Source organism: Aptenodytes patagonicus, chromosome 6, assembly GCF_965638725.1.
Source record: "Aptenodytes patagonicus chromosome 6, bAptPat1.pri.cur, whole genome shotgun sequence".
In the NCBI taxonomy this organism is placed as follows: domain Eukaryota; kingdom Metazoa; phylum Chordata; class Aves; order Sphenisciformes; family Spheniscidae; genus Aptenodytes; species Aptenodytes patagonicus.
In genome coordinates, this window is record NC_134954.1 from 6476527 (window position 1) to 6500844 (window position 24318).

Genomic DNA, 24318 nt, shown 5'->3' on the forward strand with positions numbered 1-24318 from the left:
AGTTGCACGAGTGGCTCTGCCACCTTTTACGGTGGCAGGTGTAGTAGCAGCTCGTTATTTTGTCCTGTTGTTCCCCTACTAAATCCCTGAGCAAACTGCTCAATAATTCATTGAGCTATTGACTTAAGGCCAGCTATAGCCACGAGTATAAAGTTAGGAGCTTTCTGAGACTTTTCCCCTGGTCCCCCACCCTCCATGTTTCAAGTGACTAAAGCCCAGCATAGTGAGCCAGTAAAGTACAGAGAAGTTTAGCTGCTAAAGAAAGTGCAATGGGATTCTTGATCTGAATCTGATTCTTGGCTTTCTAAGAAAACAAGAGAAAATAAATCCACCTCTGAAAAAGTAAAGCTGAGTTCAGATAAATTTCTCCAGGTGGTTGGGAGCATCTTAGTTACTTCACTTGATGTTTTATATATCTGTCCTTTCAGTGGATGGTGCATGGATGTATACGTTGCATGCCGAGAGCAAGTACGATCTCCTGAGGCCAGCTGTACAGTTTGAACTGGAGGAGTTTGCGGTCGTGTTGACGAGACTTGCAGGATCGTTGTAGTGCAGTCTCATCTTCAGGCTTACAACCCCTGTGCTATGGAAGAGAAAGAAGTCATGTGGCAGGAGGATGTAAGTTTTGAAAGAGGGGAAATGTTCCTGTAGGTCGTTCTCTCAGTCTAGATTGATAGCTCTGTATGCTTACGGATTGAGGAAACTTTTTTCCCAAAGGTAATACAATAGCTGTGAAGAAAAGGAGGATGTAGTGTGGACTGGTTGGGAACTGGGGGGGTGCCAGGCACGGGACAGGGAAGGTTTGTAATGCTTTGGTGGATTGTATAGTAACGTCCTTGTTGGGTATAAGGAAGCTTCTTGAAGCTGTTAAGAGATTGTTGGGAAGGTCTGAAGTGAATTACATGCAAACCCAACAGCATTGTGGGTAAGAGAAAAGTTAAGGAGGTAAAATACAATCTGTGTTTCTTTTTTTTTGTTTTTTTCAGAGCTGTATGATCAAGTATGAGCTCCTTTAGTAGCCTTTTTGTGAAACGTACCACATCGTTTAGAAAATGATATAGAAAAAAGAGGTTAAATTTAGGAAAACTGGGGACAACTTACAGGACAAAAGGAATATATCTTCCCAGTGTAAATTCCAGCTAGAACAGAACAGATCTAGACTTCTATCACTTAAACAATTTTCAAATGAAAGATGAGAGTGAAGCTGATGGGCATAGAAAGGTTAGCACTGAGGTTCAAGGTGATGCATTAACCTACAGGTGGAGTCTGAAACACCTCTTAATTTTATTAATTATCTTAAAGGATACAAAACCAGAACACAGTCAAGAACAACCTTCATTACATAAAACCCCTTTAATACGACACAGAAGTAATCGACCCCAAATCAAGTGTATACCAAAATGCTTGTAGTTTTAAGGGTTACCTGTAGTAGTAATATCCTCACTTAAAGCCAAGGCATTTCAGAAAAATAGTAAAAGAAAGATCATTAGGGGCACTGTAGTAGTAAGGTACAAATTATACTGGAATGGCAGGGCAGGAGTGATAACTACGTATTAAAGAAACAAGGTAAAATCGCCGTTGGTGAATAATACTGGATGTCGTTTGGACTTAATTCTTTTGCCTGCATGGGAAAAGTGCTGTAGGGTTGAATTAGTAATGCGTTATCAAGACTGTACGGTATCAAGTACATGAGATTTTAATGTCAAGATCATACCTGAGTCTCTTAAGGTGAGAGCGCATTATTGCATTAATGCGGGATATAGAATGACCAAAGAAGACAGAGGAGGTGATAAAACCACTAGGTCAGAACAGGGAGTTGTTCTGACCACTGACACAGAATACACACGTCCTGGTATACAAGTCAGATGATGGCGTCTATTGTGTTTGCTTCAGCCACGCTTAAAACTTTCCCGATGTCTTAATAACAGAACTGGGGGAGCACAAAAAAAACCCAGCAACTTTCCAGGATTGTTCTGGAAAAACAGTGCTCTGTAACTCTTGAACTTTAACATAGTTTGCAGTGACAAGGGTCAAATGTACAAATTTGAAATGTACACACTGTGGAACGTGTCATGTAACTTTTAAAATCACTGTATCAGAGTCCCGTTTCTCATGTGGGAGAAGGAAGATGAAGGGATAGTCATGCCAATTTTTTCTTGCTACTTCCCCCCTGTTCAAAGATTAGTTCCGACTAACAGTGGGAATACTTCTGTTTGCTATCTTTCCTTTAGTAGTGGTGTTCAGCTCCCCCAGCTGTTCACATTTGCTAGTGGAATAGATAATAGAAGAGTATCAAAGATCGTCTTTGATAAGACCTTTAGTTCCTCAAAGACCTTCAGTTTATTGCTAGAGTTCGGGAGGATGTCTAGAAGACGACAGCTTTCTTCTTCAACGTAGCCGTCTGGTAGGACAAAAGAAAAGATCTGTGTATCGCTAACCCTGTAGTGTTTTATCATAACACCCAGAAGCCCCGTTTTGAGGTGTTAAGCGGTGGTCTTCAGGAAACTGCAGCCTAGAGAGGTTGAGAAAGAGCACACAGGTCAGTGTATATGTAACAGCTTACTGATTTTTGACCGTTTGATCTTTTTGAAATAACGTGTACAGTCTCTAGCTGAAAATAACTGGTATGATGATTGATCTGGATGCTCCTAATGGTTTGACAAATACCTTGAAAATGAAAGTCTGGTTTTTTTGTCACCTGTATTTTAGTGGGTCAATGTATTTGTCTAAAGACTTGCTTCCTGCTGCAGCGTAACACAGTCAAGCAGAAAGCTGCTGCAGTGGATTTCATGTTTCCAAATGCCCCAATGCATTAAAGTAGGTCAAAAATTGCATAAGATGCCATTACTGGAAACTGCTGTAGGCTGACTTGCATATGAAAACTCAGCAGTGCAACTAGCAAATGCACTCTGACAAACAGAAATGCAGCCATGACATAAAACATGACAAGAGAGCTCTCTGACATCTCCCTAGGACATGAAAGGCTGTTGGAATCGTGAGATGTCTTTGCCCCTTGAGTTCACGTTCCTGCTCTCTGCTGAGCCAGAGTCGCCTGCCTGGCTTGTTAGAGGTCTCTCATTGTTCTTGTCTGCAGGGAGCTCAGGCACAAGGCTCCTTAACTCGTTCTGGATCGCAAAAGATGTATTCTATATTTTCCTTGCTTACCAAGCTCCTCTTAAGAACAAACATACATAGCACAGTGAAAATCATGTGAAGTTAAGAATCTGTAATAGCTCTTCCACTGACTGAGCAGTTGCCGATGAGCAATGGGAGTTTGTGGAGAGAAGTGCAAAAGTCTTTGCAGTTTCTGCACGCAGGAGCCGCCACTGCTGTGGGGTTTAACACTGATGTGCCCTGTGGAGCACTGAGCAGAGTGCAGTGCTTGCGTCTTCCCTCTTTCGAAGCACTGTTTCATGGCTTCAGCACAGAGGGGGAACACATGCCTAGGTACCCGATTTATGTAGTTTATAGTTACAAAAACGTGTAAATGGAGAAGGAAAAAAAATAATTCTGGAAATACGTAGTATCACCTTCAAAAGCTCGTCGGCGTGCATTCTTTTTCCGGTGTGTGTGCATCCCGTACCCATGAAACCAGACTCGCTTGGTTAGCAGCGTCTGTTGGCCCACCCTGTTTCCGTGCCCTTGTACCTCTTCACTACGTTGGGCAGCATCGAGGACAGCGCATGGGCCACTTACCTTCAGGTTTTGTATCTTTTAAGAGTCTGACCACTGGTAAGGGCAGTCTCCTGTATTTTTTTTCTCTTCTTGCTACTGATACAAACCTCCCGGTTTGAGGGATTATATCCATTAGCGATCAGAACAGGATATATTTGGCTGCAGTTGTCTTTTAGTGCAGTATATTTGTTTTAACTGTGAATGGTTTATTAATCATAAAATATACCACTTGATGGATGCATTTTTCCAAGGGTTTGAAATGGGGGTACTCCTCTGTGAAATGAATTAATGAGAACTATGTCTGAGTCTGGCAAGAATTCTTTGCACTCTGCAGTTACTTATGAAAAATCTTTGGCAACCAGTACTGCTTTATTTCCCGGAATTGTTGCATCTCTGGCGAGATACCCATTTGTTATCATGCCAGTCACACATTTCCTGTATTTAAATAGGTAAATAGATGGCTCAATACCAATCGTCTCAGGAACACGCACAATCATGCAGTTACACGGGCTGGAAGGGTCCTCAGTTAGTGTACAAACCTGATCAGGTCTCTGCCAGTCCAAAAGCTCCTGCCCTGCCTTTGCTGCTCAAGGGCCACAGATGCTGATCTGATCAATGCTCTGATGTAGTCGACTCAGTCATTTGGCGATGGACTCTAGACAGAAGAGACCCATTATTCAGTCTTAATAGTCTTAATACATTGCCTGATGTCAGAAAACTCTAGGTAGGAGCTTGGCAGAACATGAATAAAGTTTGTAAGCCTCGAATTTTTCCAACTTGGCTTTAGTCATGCTAATGAGATGATGAGAAAATATCAAAGGTGAGAAGGTTTGAAAGTAATAATAATGATAAAAATCTCGGGCTTTCCCTGGGCTTACATCAGAATGGCTGGCCTGGCTGCAAACAGCCAACAGCTGTATTCATTTACGTCTCATGCAAAGTTACCTTATTAGCAATGGGTATAGCAGCTTCTTCTGCGATTTGGTTAATTTACTATGGATAATGCTTAATTACTTTGTTATGGTAACGTGAAATTGTTATCTTAGTGTTAAGATAACACTTATTATGATGATAATTAAAAACAAAAGAGGTCTCCCTCAAAGGGTGTTTTGCAAGCACTGGATCTTTTTCCATCTTGAAGTTTTTGTCTGCGGATTCTCCCGAGCTGTTTGTATTTTGTAACTCTCCAATGTATTTAAAACAGTTAAGGTTTTTCACTTTCAGAGGTTTGCCACCCATTAGATCTAAGTGTTTAGTTGAATCACTTATTTTTTTCCCCCGATTAATACCATATAGATTCCACACACTTCATGTATTCTCCCTGTCATGATTATTCTGTATTAGTCTGATTGTATGTTCAGAATTTTGAAGTGACAAATGGTTACTCATGGTGAGAGGCCGCTCTCTGTGGGAATGGCTCCCTGAATTTCCTAAATCCGGTCAGGGAGTCCATACAAGGACTAACAGCTGGAGAAGTCCCAGGCACTGCTGTGGAAGGCTTTAAAAGGAGAACAGGCTAAAGTATCTATCAGAAACTGTTGGGTTTTGGCCACTTTTTCTTAATTATTTTTTAATAAAAACAGACTCCAATTCTAGCAGCCGGACACTGCTGACCTACAGCATGCTTCAAACTCTGGCATTTCCTATAGAAGTCCCAAAATAATTCTAATGGAGGCTTGTGATGGGGTTTGTTTTGGGTGTGGATCGTGGCAGCCAGGCCACGCTGTCTAAACGTGCCAGTACTTCGGTGCCGCTGATGAGCCCCAGAGCAGACAGGAACAGGGGTTCTCCTCCTCCCTGGTCAGTACCAGCCGAAATCACCCGGCGAGAGACAGGCCTGTCAATTCCTCTTGTAACACGTCGCTCTGCAACTGGAGTCTTTTATTGCAGGCTGCCATGAACTAGTGCTTTTAAGAGGTTCAGTTAGGTGAAGAGGTGTTTCCAGCCACGCTTTGCTAATTCTAAACTCTTCAAAAATCAAGCGTGTTTATAAAAAGGTTGATGTAGCTTTTGTTTGCCTTCTGGTTCTGAGTCTATTTAAATCCTACGTAGGGACGGTTCTATGCAGGTAAGGCTTTTTTTTTTCTTTTACTGCAAAACTCGGTATTGTGCACAGCAGTGGCAGCACCGGTGCTCCCCCAGCCAGCCTCGCCGGGACTTAAGGAGAAGAGAGACCGCGCTGTAGCCTCCTCCACTTCCTCCTTTGTGTTGATTTTTAATAGCAATTAAATTGGACTTCAAAAAATATGTATTAAAAAAACCCTTGCGTGCCCCTGCCCAGCCCAGCGGGGCGGCTGGGGGGCAGGGGCAGCTGCTCCCACCCCACCGCACCCCACCGCACCGGTGAGCCCCCGGGGGCCCGCCGCCGCCCTGGCCAGGGCGTGCGGAGCGGCCGTTAGCCGTTGGTGGGGTGGGCGAGGGGCTCTCCAGAGCTGGCCACCGGCCTGCCGCCGCCTCTCCGTGGGACGGACGGAGGTAGCGCGGGTGACGGGGACGGTAGGTGGGGGAGAGGGGGCGAAGGGGGAAAGGGACAGCTGCCCTCGCAGGGCCGGTGCCTCAGAAAGGGCGGGAGGGCGGTGGCGGAGCGGCCGCAGAGCTGCACCCCCCGCGGTCAGCGCGGGGTGCCTGACGGTAACGGAGCCACAGGCCGCCTGGGTTGGGCTGAGCAGGGGAAAGCCTGTGTGTATCTGGTGGAGCTGGAAAGAGGAGGTGGTGGTCTGTCGGTGGTTCCAGACGGTGCAGCGCGTTTCGACCTTATTCTCTGCCGGTGTGGGAAAGATGTGCAAAATAAGTACAGCTAGGTGATACCGCAGGGGTGAAAACTCAAAGTGGGACTTTGTTTTCTGGGGAACGAGCGCAAAACCAACTTTGGAAGTGCCAAGACGATGGCAGGTGGCATTACATTGCACCGTGTTTGCAGTACGATGGGGACGTCCTGCCTTCCTTAGGTCAACAGCCTGTTGTGCCTTTGTGTGTCTTTATTGTCATAGTAAGCCTGCCCCGCGTTCTCCGCTTGCAGAGCGCGCTGTGCTGGACCTCGCTCTGTGAGGAGGGCAGGGGTGCCTGCGAGCCGGCACTCCCCGAGGTGCCCAAAGAGCTTGGTCGTTGTCGTCTTGTTTAAGAGCAGACCGAGCTGGTGAGCATGTATTCCTGTCTCACTGCAACAGGAACAAAACAGATAGGAGCAAATACAGGAACTTGGCAAATACAGGATATATCCTAAAGAGAGGGATGTAGTTTTTTGGAAAGGAGAATAACGTGGCTGTTCTGGTTGTAACTTGCCATTCCGCAACAGCAGATTTAAAGCACAAGAACTGTCTCTTAACAAAATACATGAACATGCAAACACCTCTTTTTCTGATGCTTAACTAAGGTGTGAGGCCTTAAAACATGCCGGCAACTGTGGAAGCTCACACGTTTTTTCCCCCCCCCTTTAAAAAAAAAAATAAATCTTACCTTTACCACAGAGCAGCTTTCTGTGGGGTGCAACATGGGCAGTGACAGCGTGAGAGCTGTTTGTGGTGAGTTCACACCCTTCCTTACCTTGCAGTAACTTGTTCTTGGCCCGTTACTGAGAGCTCTGAATGCTCTTTAATTTCATTCTGCAAAGCCGGAGGCTTAAATTGTACACACTGGAAACGTGCTAGGACGTTTTCCCCGTCATCCGTGTGGCTTACTCATTTGAAATGTTTTTTAACTCCTAAATGTGCCAAGAAATTTATATCTTTGTGGTGCTTCTTTATTAAAAATAACTACCTTGTTTATGCCAGCAGCTGCTGTAAAAATGTAGCCTGCCGCTTTTTACATAATATGGTATTAAACAGGTTTTTTGTTATTTAAAATTTGAAAGATAATGTTCAATTAATGGTAATAGATTAATTTAAAGCAATATTTGTGTATTGTCATCGCTGCGTAACCTGGACTTTAATGTCAAGATGATGAAAACTTGGGTTAGCACCGATCATTTGAACCAAAGGAGTATTGGATTCGTGTATTCTAAAACAAAGGCGCGTAGATAACTTCGCCATTTTGTAACTCTGCCGCCTTATGCTGGAAGAACACGAACCCTTCTGTTTGCCAGTGCTTCCTCCTTTTGACGTCACCTCATTGTTGCAGGCTTTTACGTCTCTTCCTGCTCAGCTACGTCTGGGACAACGGTTTTCCGTTACGGTTCGCGGATCTGTGAGCTCTCTGAATGACTGGCGCGGGGTTCTCGAGACGTAACAAAATCAAGGCTGCGATCGGGTGCCCGGGTGGCAGCCGTACGAACCAACAGGCAGGAGTGCGAATCCTGCCACAACGTGTGGTTTGTTCAGTGCCACAGACTTGCTTTAACCATGGTGACAGACGAGAGGTACCGTGTGTCCCGTGAAATATGCGGGAGCAGCTTCCTGCGTTTCGTCCCCCGTGAACAGTGGTTTCAGCAACGGGATAGGAATTCGGTATTAAGTAGGACCCCGAGAGCAAAGACGTGTCGTTCTTCAGGCAGACGGAGGAGAGGCGCGCTGCAGTAAAGCTGCACCGTGTGCGGGAGCAACCTACACGAATCTCACGCGGTCAGGGACATTACTCGTGACAGTGGACTTCCACAATGAAGCACTGTTCAAATCCATCTCCTGTCCTACACTTGGGGTTGAGACAAAGTTTAATGAATAATAAACCTACACAAATTTGGTGGTTTTCTGGTTTCCCTGAATGTTTTGAGATCTTTTTGCTTCCTAACAGAATGTGTGTAATTCAGCAAAATACAATTTTAAAGACTTTTTTTTTTTTTAACCGAGGAAAAGATTTGTTGTTGCCTTAATGTTTCTGTTGTTATTGTTAATGTTGCAGCAGTGACCATTGCTTGAGTCCTTTTTTTAGAAAACATACAGATTTATGTGACAAAAAATATAAGCCAGTTGGTATGATGCTACCTTATTGGACAGCCAATAAATTCTAACCAAAAGCATTTGTAATTTCAGAGAGCTATTTGCAGACTTCTCCATTCTTAGAGAACCATGCCGAGTTCTTCTTTCTTAGAAGAATAAAAAGGCTTTTATGGTTTGACATTTTCTCAGTCTCTATGGGGGGAGATCCCCAGGTGAAAACGTGGCACAAAGAAATGAAGTAGCTTAGAACAAAACCCCTAAAATCTAATCCTTTTAGATTCTTTAGAGGAGACTATTTATTCCAACCAGCTTCACCGTTCGGTTGATGTTCCAGAATCCTCCTGCTAGCAGCTTACGGAGCGCTGACACAAAAGGAGGTACAGATTTGTAGATTTATTATTTTTTTTTAAATAAGCAGTATCTTTATTACTGAGATAAAGACTGTACCCTCTCATTTCTTCAGTTGTTTTTTTTTTTTTCCCATAAAAACCACATTAACAAGAGTTTTTAGCTAGTTATTGGGGGCTAACTGCAGTCTGCCAGATCTATTCATGCAAATGCCTTCCCAAATATGCCAACGCATTGCAAATGAAAGGGGTCTGTGCTAGAGTTCCTGTTTATTACACAAGAGTGAATTTACAGTTTTGCAAGTCTTTTCCTGTTGTCTTTTAACCTTTACTTCCAGCTGGTTTGAGACTGAAAACACCGAGTCATGGGTCTTCCGTGAGCGTGGGGAAGAACAAGCACTGTGAAATGACCTGGCGTTTCTGTATTTAGCGGAGTTGGAAAACCAACCCAGATGCCGAAGAGGGACTGTGTTTAATGCTCCCTCAATTCTTACCATTTGGGTTCTGGCTAACAAAATACGGGGAAGGGGGTTGGAAGGAGGTAAGTTCAGAGCCTATAGATGTTTGGAGGGTGTCCACAGGAGAGAGGATTTAGCGTGAGACACAAGGGTAGCACGCGGAGTACTGGAATACCGCACGCTGAGGAGAACGCTGTGAATTCCTTCCTAGCAGACGGCTGTCGCGCAGAAGACCCAACACTTTTTTTAAGAAAACAGAATGAAAAAGTCTGTGCGAAACGTGCATTCCATTTGACGTGGCAACTGACGAGCTGTTTCTGGGGCCTTCTCTTAGGCATGGATTGGGTGCAGGTCCTGATGAGATGACGGGGACACCAATATTCCTTTTCATTTTGTGAGTTACGTTGTCAAAACGTAACAATGTCCGAAGTCCGGCGTCTTTCCCTGGATAATGACATACTAAGTTTCTGTGCACGGTAAACTAACCAATGAGGCCGCGATTGCTAGCTTTTCATATTTATTTTCAAAACACCAAGGGATGCAATATTTCCTGGACATTGAATTGTTTCCTTTTAAAAATGAGGTACAGGTACTGTCAGCATTAACCTTGAGCACCTTTTTCCCCCAATGTTTTTCTCAAAAACAAGCCCGATCCCGTTGCCTTGAAACTCTTTTATTCCGTTCTTCTACAGTTAAGCTTTACGTTCCTGTTCACAGACAACTGGATGTTTTTCTCCACGGCGCACAGAGATTTCACTTCAGTCAGACTTGTCTGCTCCCCACCCCCCGCTTGCAATGTACAATTCCCACTTGCAGCATTTTCAGTAAACATGGGATCAATTGAGTATACAGAAATAGCTTCTTCTATAAAATTTCCATTAAAAAAATAACAAGTTTTTATTTACAAAGTGTTTGCTACTACAAAGTAATATTTCCTATTGGTTCAAATATACTATTTGCTAATGCCAGTGTTCCTATTAGGAAAGTAAAACTTTGTATATGCATTTTCCTTTATATCTTTGTCAATGTTTAAAGCACATATACTACTACCACATTCTTTTTTACACTACTCCTAGCCACGTACAATGTGGTAGTAGAAATTAACACTATTTGATCAGGACAAAAAATCAGCATAGCTTAAGAGCAGTTTTTCTGCAAAAATAAAACTTTAGTTTATAATTTAAAGGTATTTGGAAAGAAAGAAATCTATGGAGAATTCAAAAATACGCAGCAAATAATTGTTTAAAAGATGAACGGGCAACTTGGACTTTCCCAAAGACAAAGGAGTCTAGCGCAAGAAAAGGGAGAAAAATTTCTGCCGAAGTGTTTGTGTGACACTTTATGCCAACACATATGTTAGGGGAGGGGGAGAGCAAGACGAGTGGATTAAAAAATTAATTAAAACTTCAAATCCCCTACAGTTAGCATCCTCACAAATTGGATTTGTCAGTGCTTCTTTTCTTCCCACCCACCACGTTTACAAACCCGCCTTTGAGGTCAGCACTGGAAGAGGTCATAAAACAGCTTTGGCCGTGACTGGCCTTGTTCTTAAAAAAAAAAAAGGGGGGGGGGGGGGGAAGTCTTATTTCATTTAAAAGTTAATGGATGTTCCAGCGGTTTCTGCATTTTAAACATAAAAAAGGAAGTGTCTCTACAACGTACTTCCATGTAGAATATAGTAGATATATTAAAAAGTGCTACGGTCGGGGGGACGGCTGGGCCTGCCTTTTCTATCAGGTACTGCACGTTGCAGCAGCTCCGTAACATCGGTTGATGTGTGCGCCAGCATTCCCTCGTTGCCAAGGGATTGATCATCTCGGACATGCCAGCAGACGTGTACTGTTGTAAAAACCGTGCCTGTGCTTGCTGGCTCGTTACGCAAATGCAAAGGTGGGTGCCTTGGTCCCAGGGCAGTCTCTGCAGTCGGGACCTGGGGAACGAGGATGAACGCATACCCTGGTTCTTACAGGTTTGCTCAAAGTAGGATTAATTTTTTCACAGTAGGTGCTTGTGAGAGACAGCGTCATGGCATTTGCATACACTTCTCTGAAGTGTTTTTCATATGTACGGCCTGGCTTTAGAGACAAGGGAACGTGCCAGAAACTTGTGTGATGGGTTGCGGTTCAGCTGTTTTCCCAGGGAAATTCTGGGAGATCCACTTAATTCCTGCGCTAGCGCAACCAAATCTTCTACTTGTTAAAAGTTATGTTCGAGATTTAACAAACCCACCAAAAAAACAGGAAACTGATTGTGTGGACTTATTAACCTTTTCTGGTCAATGTTTTAACTTTTGTGGCTGTTCAGAATAATTGTATGTATGTGACCTAAAAATTTCAATGGGAAGGGCTATGGATACGTGGTGGTGGGGTTTTTTTCTTCTTTGCCTGCCTTGGTCCTACGGGTGTGCCGTTGCTGCTTCGTGGAAGGTACAGGAACCAGACAGTGCTAAGGATTCACTTCTCTGTTTCACTCAGCCTGCATAATGGGAATAGGCTAAAAAGAAGTCGCTGTTAAAGACTCATTTGGTCTTGGAAAAATGTTTCCTATATACTGCATAGATGAGTGTGATTTACATCTACAACTGGATTTACATTTTACATGGCTCTTTCCTGCTATCCCATGGCGTTCATATAGCTAAAGCACCTACGCCTGGAGAGCGTTAAGTATTTAAGAATGGCATTTAGAGAAGTCAGAAGATTAAAGGGTTGCCGCTTAGTCCAGCCAATACACAATACTAAGAAGAGATGCAAGTCTGGGCTACCGGGAGGTTCCAGTACCTGCTTGGAATTATCCCGGCCCTCCTACAGATACTGATCTGCTCCAGGTCAGCCTGCTTTTCTCATGGAGAAAGGAAAAATTAAGTTATTCATTTGCTCCATATCGTTCCCAAGCGGGAGGCTTTCTCCTGGGATTTGAACGGTTAGATCTCAGATGTTTCTTCTGTCCAATTCTGAGCAAGGATTTTTGGTGTCCTGCAGTTCAGGTGGATATCCTAAATGCTGGATATCCTAAATGCTGGATTCTTGGGTACTGTCAAAAAGATGCAAGCAGAAAGAAAACATTTTGGTTTTGGCTGATCTTTGGGGTAGGCCAGACAAGGTAGGAGTATTAAGAGATGCAGAATGAATATGCACTCTCTAAACAGCTGCGATGAACGGCCCCTCCAGTTATTACTGTCGGACTGCTTTTATGAGCATTCCCGCACCTAACTGGGTTAGGAATCCACAGATGCCAACTCGGGGCATTAGATTGAACGAGCTAGGAAGTACCTGTATGAGCAGCTCTACGGTGACTTGAAAGGATGGTAGTACTTAGCAGGGGGAATGAACAATTGGGAGTAACGCTGGTTGTGGGGCTTTTTTTGGCAATATACTTGGGTTCAGGGGAGAACAGTCACTCACAGCCTCCTAACAACAGTCACCAGACTAAATTCTGACAGCTAAATGGGAAAGAGATAATCTGATTTGGGAACTTGGTTAAGGCTAAGGAATGAGAGTTTCAGGAAATTTCATGGTACCAGGATTTGGTTATGTGAACACCTGCCAGCAGGCAATTAAGCATTTAGAGCCGTTAACTTTATTTTAAAAAACAAAACCAACTCTATGAACAGACCAAGGGTCCTTAGCCTGCTCCTCGTTCATCAGTAATGCCGCAGTAAGCACCGTTTCCCAGTGCTGACGGTTAAGACGCCTTCAGCTGTAAAATATACCAGGCCTTGGAGTAACTGAACTGCAGTGTTTCTTTCTTTAAGATTAATTAAGCTTGCAGTAAGCAGAAGGATGTCACCTCAAAGCATGACTATTACTGGAATTTTTTTAAATCGAAAATTTTAAAAGCTCGTATAGTCTTTTCCCAGCTTCATTATATCTGGTTATTTAAAGTACGTATGTTCCTGAGGGACTCTTGTAATGAAAAGATATAAATTAGGTGGGTCAGTCAGAAGATAACTGGTTCTGGTTTGTTTACTACATACTAGTTCATTTTAAATGAAGCCAAAACCCAAATGTCTTTAACTCACTAAAAGGAAAGTCTTCTCAATAAACTGCCTGGATTATTTTCAGCTGAAAAGAGCCAGTTAATTATAAAAATGAGTATTGCCCACTGTTCAAATGTGCTTAAGTTTCAGCCATGCTCTTGAATTAAAATGGTGGATGTGGTCAGAAGAGCGAGCACTTGACATTTAAAACCTTAACTGTGGAATTCTAAATTCAAGCATCATTTTACATATGGGAAAAAAAAAAAAAGGATTAAAATTTGGTTATTGGGCCTTTTTACATGATGTTACTTCAGGCTGCCTTAGTTGATCAGCACAAGTCCTTGCTGTGTACTCAGCTATTTCCAGCAGCTCGAAAGGATCAGGTGTATTTGCAAGCTATAGTTCATAAAAAACCCCTTAACCAAAATGGAAATACCTACAGCGTGGCTTGTACTAGGTTTAACGAAGTTAGTTAAAATCATACCTTCAGTTAAAATGCTATCTTTTGCTTTAGTCTTTACTGAAGTATACAAACACTTTCTTAGATTAGGTGGATTGTTGCCATTAATTCCGGTGTTGAAATGAGAAGACTGGCACACTTTAATACAATTTTAAAAACCAAAATCCACAAACATTCCCACATAATAGAAAAAAGCTGTCTCCCACTCATATTTTTTCATCTAGTTTGTGGTGCTGACAAGTTTTTCTAAGTCAAACTTAGATTTTTCAAGCACCATAAAGTAAGTCCAGAAATAAAGCCGTTTACTGCAATATATATAAAAGCATTTACACACAGCATTCTATTGCTTGCAGCCAAGTGCCTTCTGAATGTATAACCAAGAAATAGTGTTCCAAGACACAGAAACATGTCACGCATGAAAATTTAAAGGTTAACTTTGCCTTCTAAGAGATACCATCTAGTACCAGTCGCTACTTGTTTCATATCAATGAATGGCAAGGATATTGCAGGAGACAGGAGAGGATGATGGTAACTGAATAGAAAATGGGAAAACCAGTCTTGCGAATGACCATTTTATTCTGGAAAGTATCTGCTGCTGGCTTTCAGAGGGAGGGAAGGCCTGCATGTTGAAGCAACTGAGCACAACTACTGCCATTAGCCCAGTGGGAGCTGTGTGGTTGCTTAATATTCTCAGTCCCCCTGTTACTCATAATTGCTCGGAGCTCAATTCAGATGCAACAGCTGCAGTTTGTGAGGTCCTGCATTGACCTGTTTTTGTTTTGTGGTTTGTCTTTTTTTTTCAAATATGTCAGCTAAGATCAACAAGAATGATGATTGAAAGGCTTGCCTGAGATCATACATGAGTGACTATGGCTGGATAAGGCCCAGAATTCTCCTAGGTCCCAGACTTCAGTGTAACCACAAGACCACAGTACTTTAGTTGAACTTCATCCTCAACGGGAACTTGGCACAAAGAATCCGAAGGAAAGAATTTCCTTTTGAAGTCTCTCCTTAATGTTCTAACTTGTTTTGTCCTTTGTATTCAAATAGTTCAGGAAAAATAACTTTCAAAGTCTTGGTTCAACTGTCTAAATAAATGCTATGTGTGCCTAGATTTATTTATTTATTTTTGTTTTGAAGTTGATAGCTTGAAGTTTGCCAGAAAGCAAGTAGCTGTGCAGTCTGCTGCTTTGAAGGACGTGGACATCAATGGAAGGAAGATACCACTGAAGAGCTTCCTCCTGTAAAGTATTGTAAAGCACACTGACTGCTAATAAAATACATTCCATTTCTGGGCAGGAAGCCTTTTTTTGCTAGGTTATTATAGTTCAAAGCACTCCTCTTCAGTAATTGTTTAGTGTTTTGCTGGTTTTTCTTTTTACACAGATCTTGAGTGGGAAATGTGAAGAAAGTGTAAAGTTAAACGTGCCCCTAACGTATTGGGGGGGGGAATAAAAACTTCAGAAAATGTTCTCCCCTGTAAGAGTTCCTTAGGGTCCTGCATATATCAGGTGTCTTCGATCTGCCCTCTCCAATGAAAGCTGACTGACAGGACAGGTTTTGAAAAAACAATGGGTTTTTAAGAATAAAAGCAATTATCTGTTTAAATGAAATGTCATTCATGAAGCTGACAATTCCATAGTAATATGCCTGGAGTATCTGTTACCTTCTCCTCCTCTTATTTCAAAAGTGAGCCACTTTGATCAAGTGCATTGACTCTCTCAGCGAGAATATTACTTTGTATTTGTAAAGCTTTTCTTCATATAGAGGTAGTGTTACAGATTTGGTTGAAGTGAGGTGGTCTGGTTCCTCAGTCTGCCGTTGCCTGTGAGCCATGAGCACAGGACAGGCTTAACAGTCTTGCCCAGAGGGTGAGTAACATGGTAGGCATATAAGAATTATTTTAATTTGTGCATTCGCAACTCATTTGTGTAAGCTAGATAGCTCTACTTGCTCAGTCAAGAGCTATACCTATCAATAATGGTGCCACCCTAACTGTACCTCAAATGCAGGAGTGAGTTAGAAACTTTTCACAGATAGTTCAATCTGGATGCTTTAGTTTTTAATGCAAACATGCAGGTGTGCTTGTACGCTCCTCGCAGTTTTACCTGTCCTGTATGTAGCTAGTCGTGTGCTAACTCCTGTACAACAGCCAGGTAGCTTTTTAGCTGGAGCCGCAGTTTATCTCACTAGCTCAGGCTTGGTGCTTTCGGATCTCAATGGCTTGAGTGCAGGTTTGTCTGTAAAAGATCATGTGGACATCCCCCACGCTGTGCTAGAGTAATGGTCACAGCAGTCAAGGGATACAGTTTGCTGCCATTGCTCAAGCAAGTGTCGGTATTACGAGCTGCCTAATCTCATAACTAAATAACAGAGCCAATGCCGTTGAGCTCTGACAGCTAATACACTGGTACTTAGAAACAGGTCAACTATTTACATACAGTATAAAAACTAAAAAGAAGTAACACTATTTTAAACCGGATTTACCTAATTAAAAATAGTTGACTTCGAGACTAGTTAAAATACTGGATGTTAGAACACCACGAGAAGAGTACGTCTACAGTGTATTTTGCTCTGTTATTCAAGTTTGTTTTTTTTTAAAAAGGTCTTTATGATCGGATGTGATGTTAACTGTAGAACACAGAGCCTCCTGTTGCAAGTCTAATTTAACAGTTCAAATGGGATTCATGTTGTGTAATTTTAGCCACAAATTATTTTAAGAAGTGGTTCGATACTACTATTTTTCAAAGGCGCATCAAGGTGAGTGCAACAGAAGTTCATTTTAAGAAAGTTAGTCTATCATAATCCAAGCTGACTAGAATGCAAAACATGAAATGATGTATTGCTGAAATTTCATTTTTTTCCTAAGAACCTCAACCTATGACTTTAAAAGTTATGTGACCTGCCCACCTGAATTTGACAATACTGCCTTGAAAACATGCTGCCTGAGATCCTTAACATAGAGGCCTTTTTTAAAAAAAAACCCAACACATGCTATAAAATCAAAGGGATTATAAAGTTAGAAGAGTAAAGGAGAAGCTATACTGGATACACTATAATCTAGAAATACAATTTTTAAACTTTCTTTCCTTGGAAAAAGCTGGTGCAGAGAATACTGCTGTTTTTATCCTGTTTCATAATGGCTAAGAATAATCACTTATTTATAATAAATTAGGTCTGCAATATAAATGAACATATGAACCTTTCAAAAGAGACATACTATCGTTACTTTTAGAGTATCTAAAATGGATTTAAACTATTTCAAGATTCATTTAATCACTTGCAATTTATATTACTTTAAGAATCTTCTATACAGCAAGTTGAGCAGAAAAAAGCAAACATTCTAACAGCCCCTTTTCCCTAGAACAATTTTCATATAAGATAGTTTTAAATAGCTATTTTAGCACATTCGCGCGTGCTCTCTCTCCCCCTTTTTCTAAAGGTAGCACAGCCAAAAGACAATGCAAGAATTGGCATTTGTTGACTGACTCTGTTTTCTCCTCCATCTGGTAAAGATAATGGGAAGACAGAGACTTGAGACAGAATGTCCCAAAATGGAAAATGTGAACTTGATGTTTACTTCGCCAAATCTCCAGGGGCTTTGTTCTCTTCCTTGGTTATAGTTGATAAAAAACACTTTGCTCTGTGTCTGCATGTCACTCTGTGTTCAGTTACAAAAAGTTTTCAATTTCAGCTGTGGATGAATTTGTCTTGAAGCTTCCATTTTGCTTCACTGAACACAGTGCAAACCAAGGCAAGAAACTTAAGTAAAATCCAAACAGGAGCTCCCATTAAGAATATTTATGAGCAGCATTTTGTATATTCCGTTTTCTACTGTCCTTATTCTGGGGAGGAAGAATCCTCGTCTTCATCCTCTTCATCTTCATCATTGAATGAGCATGGAGTTTCTCCCCGTGATTCAGAGTAGCGTGACGTTGCACTGCTGGACTGTTGACTGCTAGGAGCAAGAAACTGCCCAGTTGCTAAGGCCACTTCAGCATCCAAACACAACCCTGGATTCTCGCTATCAAAACAACAGAAATGTCGAAGTTTAGAGGACTTCTCATGAAGTTTTAAGCTTTCTTTTTGGCCTCAGCTTCTCCTTTAGTTAAAGAAATACTACTAACAAGGAAAAATCCAAAAGCTTTACGTTTAACACAGCTAATAGTTATGAAAACTGCTAAAATATTGGAAAATCGCATAAAAAAATTATTAGGTGGCTTTTTTTTCATAACCAACTAGTAGAATTGCTCAAGCCGAAGAAAGCTTAAAGAAGAATAAATCCATCACAGTTTTGTCACTACACAGAAATGTTTGCAATATGAAATGAAGCTATTAAATGCCATGAGGAAGAACCTGGTCCAGAATAATCCCTCCTTCCATTTTTTAACGTACAGGTAACCTCCAAGCAAAGTATGGTTGTGGAGGTGTTTTTTGGATTAGGTTTTTGGCGGTGGTGGTGGTTGTTTTTTGGTTGGTTGATTGGTTTTTGATTTAAAATTATGATTAGACTGTGTGGACTAAACTTCTTTCATGAGAGCTTAAGCAGTAGTGCATTTAGACACCAAACAGTGTTTTGTATTCTTCAGAAGTATTATCAGGCTTTTTTCCACATGTAATTACCTATTTATAGTCCCTGCCCAGGCAGGAATTTAAGGTTCATCGGGAAAACTCTGTCCTCGGAATAAGGGCTTGGAAGCGATTCTAGTCTTTTGAAACATAGATACAAAATAACTAGTATGTTCAAAATTCAAAGCGTGTTGATTTGACCTTTCAAATAGAATTATCAAGGAAGACAGAATAAGAGACTTTTTTTCACATTCAAAAATCAACCATAATAGAAAACATCTCATTTCCTGCATGTGAATGGTACGAAATAGTGAGGTTACTGAAAGTACCACAAACATGTATCACTATCCTTGAATAAAAAAATGATTTTATTTACCTTGATTTAGCATCGGATGTGCCTCCTGCTACCTCTAAATGTGAAACTGCTTGTGTGGAACTTGAAAGTAACCCTTGGTTTATCCATGAAAATCCTGCAGACATATCTAGAAGAAAGCATAATTGTATTTATGATAGTTACTTAAATTTTTTCTTCCTTTTACAATCTTAAACTTTGCATTCTCTTTGCAGTTAGGATTCCTTAGTTTAGAAGAGAAGGTACCAGTAGCTCAAGTTGATTTTATACTGTAGATGTGTCCTGTTTAATCAAGAAGAAATTACACCCCAGTGTCTGTGGGCGCACTCAAGCCTTGCACTCCCTCACGCTCAGAACTGTGGTTATTTCTATGAAGCTTTCCTCTCTCTCTGAAGACAATTCACGTTGCAGATGACCCCGGCTAGTAGCCGTATGCAGTCACAGGTACCTGAAATAGAGTTTTGGAGTCCTTCATGGAAACTTTTTGCTACAGATTGATCCTATCAAATGCCCCAACAGCTCTAAGTGCCTTTGCTGTTGCGCTTGGTGAAGGTATAAATGAAACTGTACTTGTCAGGATTGGAGATACTGCAGTGAAGCCACCAAGGCAGAATGCGTTTCAGTCGTGTGTGTTCTGATGGCCAAAGGCAGTTTCATCTTGGTGGTCTCATAGCTGGTTGTAACACAGCCTCCTAACCCATTCTGACACTGAATAGAGACGGCAATCAGCTGTGGACATGAACAGACCGTGTCAAAGGTCTTGTGCCAAGAGTATGAAAGAGAGAGCTTGTTGTACACTGCATGTGTGATGTGTAAGAAAGTCTCCTCCCTAGGGATAGGAAATTTTAGGATTAAAATGGTCTTGCAATAATGCTGAATTCCTGGAGGTAATTTGTTAAAAGCCCTCTGAGGGATGCGAATGGGTTACTTACTTACAACCCTCATAGTACTTGTTTTCAAATTCCCTAACAAGTAATGCCTGTCAGTTGTTTCCAGTTACGCACATTTCTGCCAAGAGAATCAGCAAAACAAGTCCATTGACCCAATTACACTTATGGGATTTTGTTGTTGTTGTTTTTAATTTGTTTCTTAGATAAGGTGTTTCTATTGACCTATCCAAATTCCATCTCAACACAAAGTTAAAATCAAGTTATCAATCAGGACTGTCTAGTTCTTTTTCATGGTGTTTGCATGTGGTTCCAGCTGGATGCATTAAATCAGGAGTTACAGTCCTTATTTTCTATGCCTAACACAACCCCTGTTCTGTACAGCACAATGGCAGTAAAATGGGATTGTACTATTCATATTTTATCTAGAATTGTTCTATAATAGCAGATAAGAGGAGTAACTAGATGTGTTTGTTACATACGCTTTCTCATTTGTCCGTCGGTGTTCTTGTTAAGCTTTGGCTCCTTAAGATTTGACAGTGTACTGCCTAGCACAGGGACTGTTTTAAGCAGGTTGTCACAGCCACGTAAATTGGCTCACCATCCACTGGGATTCACAGGCTACCTTGTTTTGTGCTGTGGAGACTTGTTAGCAGCGAGGTATTTAAATGACATGTTACAAGGCAAGGCTAGCAAGGTTGATGTTCCTGCCAGCAGAGTCTCTGGAACGTGACTGAAAACATTAGTAAGTGGCAGCTTTAGGGTGATCTGTGAGGATGGAACAGATGACAACAGTTGAATATGGACATAGCTGGATGGCTTTCATTAAGATTGCCCTAAATGCAGGTTCATTTTTTACAGAGAACATGTTCTGACAGTCTCCTCCCGTCTTTGCAGGAGGCGGCCAAACCATTTGGAATGACTGCACTGCATTTAGATTAATAAAGTGTTGTTTCCTGGTCTTTTGAAGGGGTGTACCTGTGTGTACATGCTTAATATTCCAGAAGAATAACAAGTCACTGCTAGTAACGTTGTGTTTTATTAACATCTTGGGATAATAGCTAGTTAGCTTTTCTTTTTGAAGAACAAGGTGAACGAAAGTATGGATTTTACACGTAAGGCAGAATGAAGGTTCATAGATGTATATCCCTGCCTTGTACTTTCATTGCCTTATATTTCTAAATTCTGTTTTCCAGCGGGCTCTGAGGAGCCAGGGAAAAGCAGAATTTTGTGAAACATGGGGAGTTTAAGACGCCATTTCCTGTCTGGAAAGGACTGTCAAAATAGAAGTCTGCCTACAATGAGAAGTCTTACTACTTCTAGCAGAGTAGATAGATTACTAATAGCTATACTTATGAACCAGGGAAAGCAGCTTGGAAAAAACTTCCCAAGGTGGTACAGTCCAATCTAAGAGTGGCATCCTTATTATGAACTAGGCATATCTTGCAGGAGATATACTTGGTAGAAATTTGTACTTTACATGAGAAGGCTCTAAAGAAATACCCTCAATAGCCTTTAGTAGTTAATGCAAAAGTGAAAGCACTGCATAGGATTATTGTTGATAGCTGAACAAGGTCATTCATTCAATGGGTACTCTTTAGCTCTTCAGTCCCAGCTCCAGCCCATTTTCCAGTCAAGGCTTGTTATGCAGGTAGATCGCAGAGCACTTCTTCACGCAGGGAAGTGTAATCTAGAGATCCTAAACTGCACCATGTTCTCTGCCCACTGCCTTAGTGGGGCACATACAAGTGGGATAGTGTTACCACAAGTATTAGTGCCTCAGAATAATTATTTCCTGCTTTTTATATCTGTAGTCTCCTTTCTAGGAGTGAGGACTCAACTGACAAAGGCAGGAGTTGGTTTTGCATTAACTGCCTGTAGTATATGCATGGCTTAGTAGGCACAGGATGTTACTTTGGATATGGTTCTACAAGAGTTTATGCTTGTCTCTATCTGTGGTGTATTTCTGTTCATCCAGCAATCTCACCCCCTCCCTTTACACTTGAACTGTTCTGGTTTGAGCCCTTAGCTAGATAGTTCTACATGCTAAATTGTCAGGAACTCCTCTGCCAGATAAAAAGCCTGCAGTTTAGTACCCTGAACCAGCTCATGAAGAGGGCAGAGGAAAGTAACTGTGTCAAAATGAAGAAATGGGCAGCAATGTGTAATTAGGATAGTGACCCTGGAACGCCATCTTAAGCTGGTGCAAGTGTCATGTTAGAAATAACATTGCTCCTTCCACAGGAAGAAGCTGGCAAGCATTGTGGTTGTAGTGCAGTCTGTTGTATGTCCATCGCTTTTTCTGGATTACTGACTTAGCTAAAGCAACACTTGAATTAATGTTAACTTTTACTGTAAGTTATGGTTAAGCTGCTGTATCCTCTACTCTTGCTCCCTTTTGGGAAACAAGAAAAAGTAAGGTCAAATCATGTCAGTTTTAGAAGTCTGCATCAATTATGACAATTGAGCAACAGAAAAATGTGTTACAAACATCATTTAAGATATACATAATATTTTTCTTTATGGTGTTAATATGCTTTAGCTTCTGCTGATTTCAATAGCAGTCAGACACCTGAGGATCATACCAAAGTAGTACTTAAAATACGTATTAAAAAACCCCAACACTTTTTTTCTAAAACGTCATGAAACCTATAGGAAACCTAGAAGACACTACTTTTATCAAATTAGGGCACTTGAAGAATGGCTAAAACACATGATCCTCCTGCAAAGAAAATACACTAATAAGGTTTTGATGTACACAACATCAGTTCAGCAGTTCCAGGAAAATTATTTGGCATGTTTAATGCAACTAGAAGTTACTTTTTTTTTTAAAAGCTGAGATGGTCCAAGTTTTTTTGTCAATTTTATATTTCTTTCATCGAACAACTGGTTTAGACTTGGATTCTTCCAACTGTTTCTCCAGTCCCATTAGCAAGCATTACAATACAAACTATTGTTAGTGTATGGAAGTCAGTAATGATCTGAAAAAAAGGTGACCAGGCTAAGGTCAAACTAAGGTTGTATGGGAAATGACTTACCTACTTAGAACAGGACTGGTTTCTACAGCAGTTGAGTTCATGGAGTCAGCTAGTGTGGGAGAGCTTTAATCTTGATTGTAATAAATTTACTCAGTGAATAAATAAGAGACCTTGATTTGCTTTTCTTGTATAGTAGTGATTGAAGCCAATGTACTTAAAAGTGCCATCATGAGAGCTATGGAAGTAACTCTGAATTCTAAAAACCAGTGATCAGCCTTCCATTTCACTACTCTCGCAGTGTATGAAACAATGTCTAAAGACTGCCAAGGTTAAAATGGGAAGTTACAGTTAACTGAAAATACGTAATCAGGCGAATGCTAGTTTTTCAAGTATTGTGCAAAACATTTAAATGTTTCCCTTATTTGTCAGTTACTGCCATTAGAAACCTCTAGTATGCAATTCACAGTCTAAACTGTAGATTTGTGTTGTGTAATTAAGTAGCAAGCAACAGACAGAAAAAACCTTTAAAATAAATGTACATACTCTAATAACAACAGTTCTGGACTAATTTTTTCAGAAGCTGAAACAGCTGAATGTAACTCATGTCTGAAGAGTACATTACTTGCCTCAATTCATTTTGAGTAAAAAATAAAATCAATACATTTCTTATGATTAAAATTCTAGATAGGTTTCTGCCTGCTGGTCCGCTACTAGGAAAACAACCCTCATCACAACATTCTTTTGTTGTGCAAATCTTAGATTTGCTTAGATTCTAAGCAATCTTAGAATCTGTTTTTTTCTGTTTAGTTTCTTTGAAACAGAGTACTACTTGTTTCTCACTTGCACAGGAACATCACGGTTGTTTTGCCTTTAATGCTTCCAGTAAAAAATCCCACCAGCAGTACATTGGCGTGACTGAATTTTTTTCAAAAGAAACTAAAGTGAACTACTAATCACTAATTTAGACATGTACTTCTATTGCTTAATCTTTAAAAGCTGGTTTTACTCAGTAAATAGTGTAATGACACAAGTTTTCTTGCAAATGTAAAGAAACCCTATTTATCTCTGAAGATAAATTGATGCAGGTTTAAAATGAAATAGAAATTTTAGTTTGCTTCTCGATACATGGGAGCAATTAAGTAACTTGAAGACTGCAACACTATTAAAAGATGTGGGTTCTGCTCCTTTCCCCTTTCTTACATTGGTGGTAAATGACGTGGTAAAAAAATTTTAGTTGAATGAACCTGCAAGGAACAAATCAAGATGTCTTTCAACTTCTCTCTTTGGCACCAGTGCAGCCTTATAAAGACTTGGTGTGTAATTTCAAAATTGACTGAAATTAAAATATGAAATGTTAGTTTTAAAACCCACAGGACAAGGGGACCAGGAAAACACAAACATAAGCACATTTGATGTAGTTTGAAATGTTAAGCCATTTAAAATGTACGAATTTTAGTGAATGTAACTGAATTCTAATTTATATCCAGCAGTGTTTTGACATCACAAATTTAAAGAAACTGTTTCATTCTTAATTCTCTCACTTAGTAAAATCAAGAATACAAAACTACAAGTTCAGTGTCCTGACTACTTAACTATATTCTTCTTAGCAAAACAAAACAGCATTTTTAATGTAAAACCTGCCTTTAAAAGATCCTGACATGAAGATTAAATGTTGCCAACAGAAGGGAATCAACTTCTAAGTTTTAAAAAAAACAAGTCAAATGTTTGAAGTTTCCAATCTCCCT

General features: G+C 40.8%; 1 protein-coding gene across 7 annotated transcripts in view; it reads right to left on the reverse strand.

The window, feature by feature from the left end:
- Nucleotides 1-10008: 10008 nt before the first annotated feature.
- Nucleotides 10009-24318, reverse strand: part of TFDP2 (transcription factor Dp-2) — a 71032-nt gene continuing 56722 nt past the window's right edge. For 6 of the 7 annotated variants that reach the window (XM_076340976.1, XM_076340975.1, XM_076340973.1 and 3 more), the window contains 2 exons: nucleotides 18733-18838; nucleotides 13904-17811 (listed from right to left, as the gene is read on the reverse strand). In XM_076340976.1, the coding sequence (XP_076197091.1) occupies nucleotides 17628-17811; nucleotides 18733-18838 (290 nt within the window). In that variant the 3' untranslated portion in view covers nucleotides 13904-17627. Of the gene's footprint in view, nucleotides 17812-18732; nucleotides 18839-24318 lie in introns of all 7 variants that reach the window. The other variant, XM_076340979.1, reaches the window with a different exon arrangement.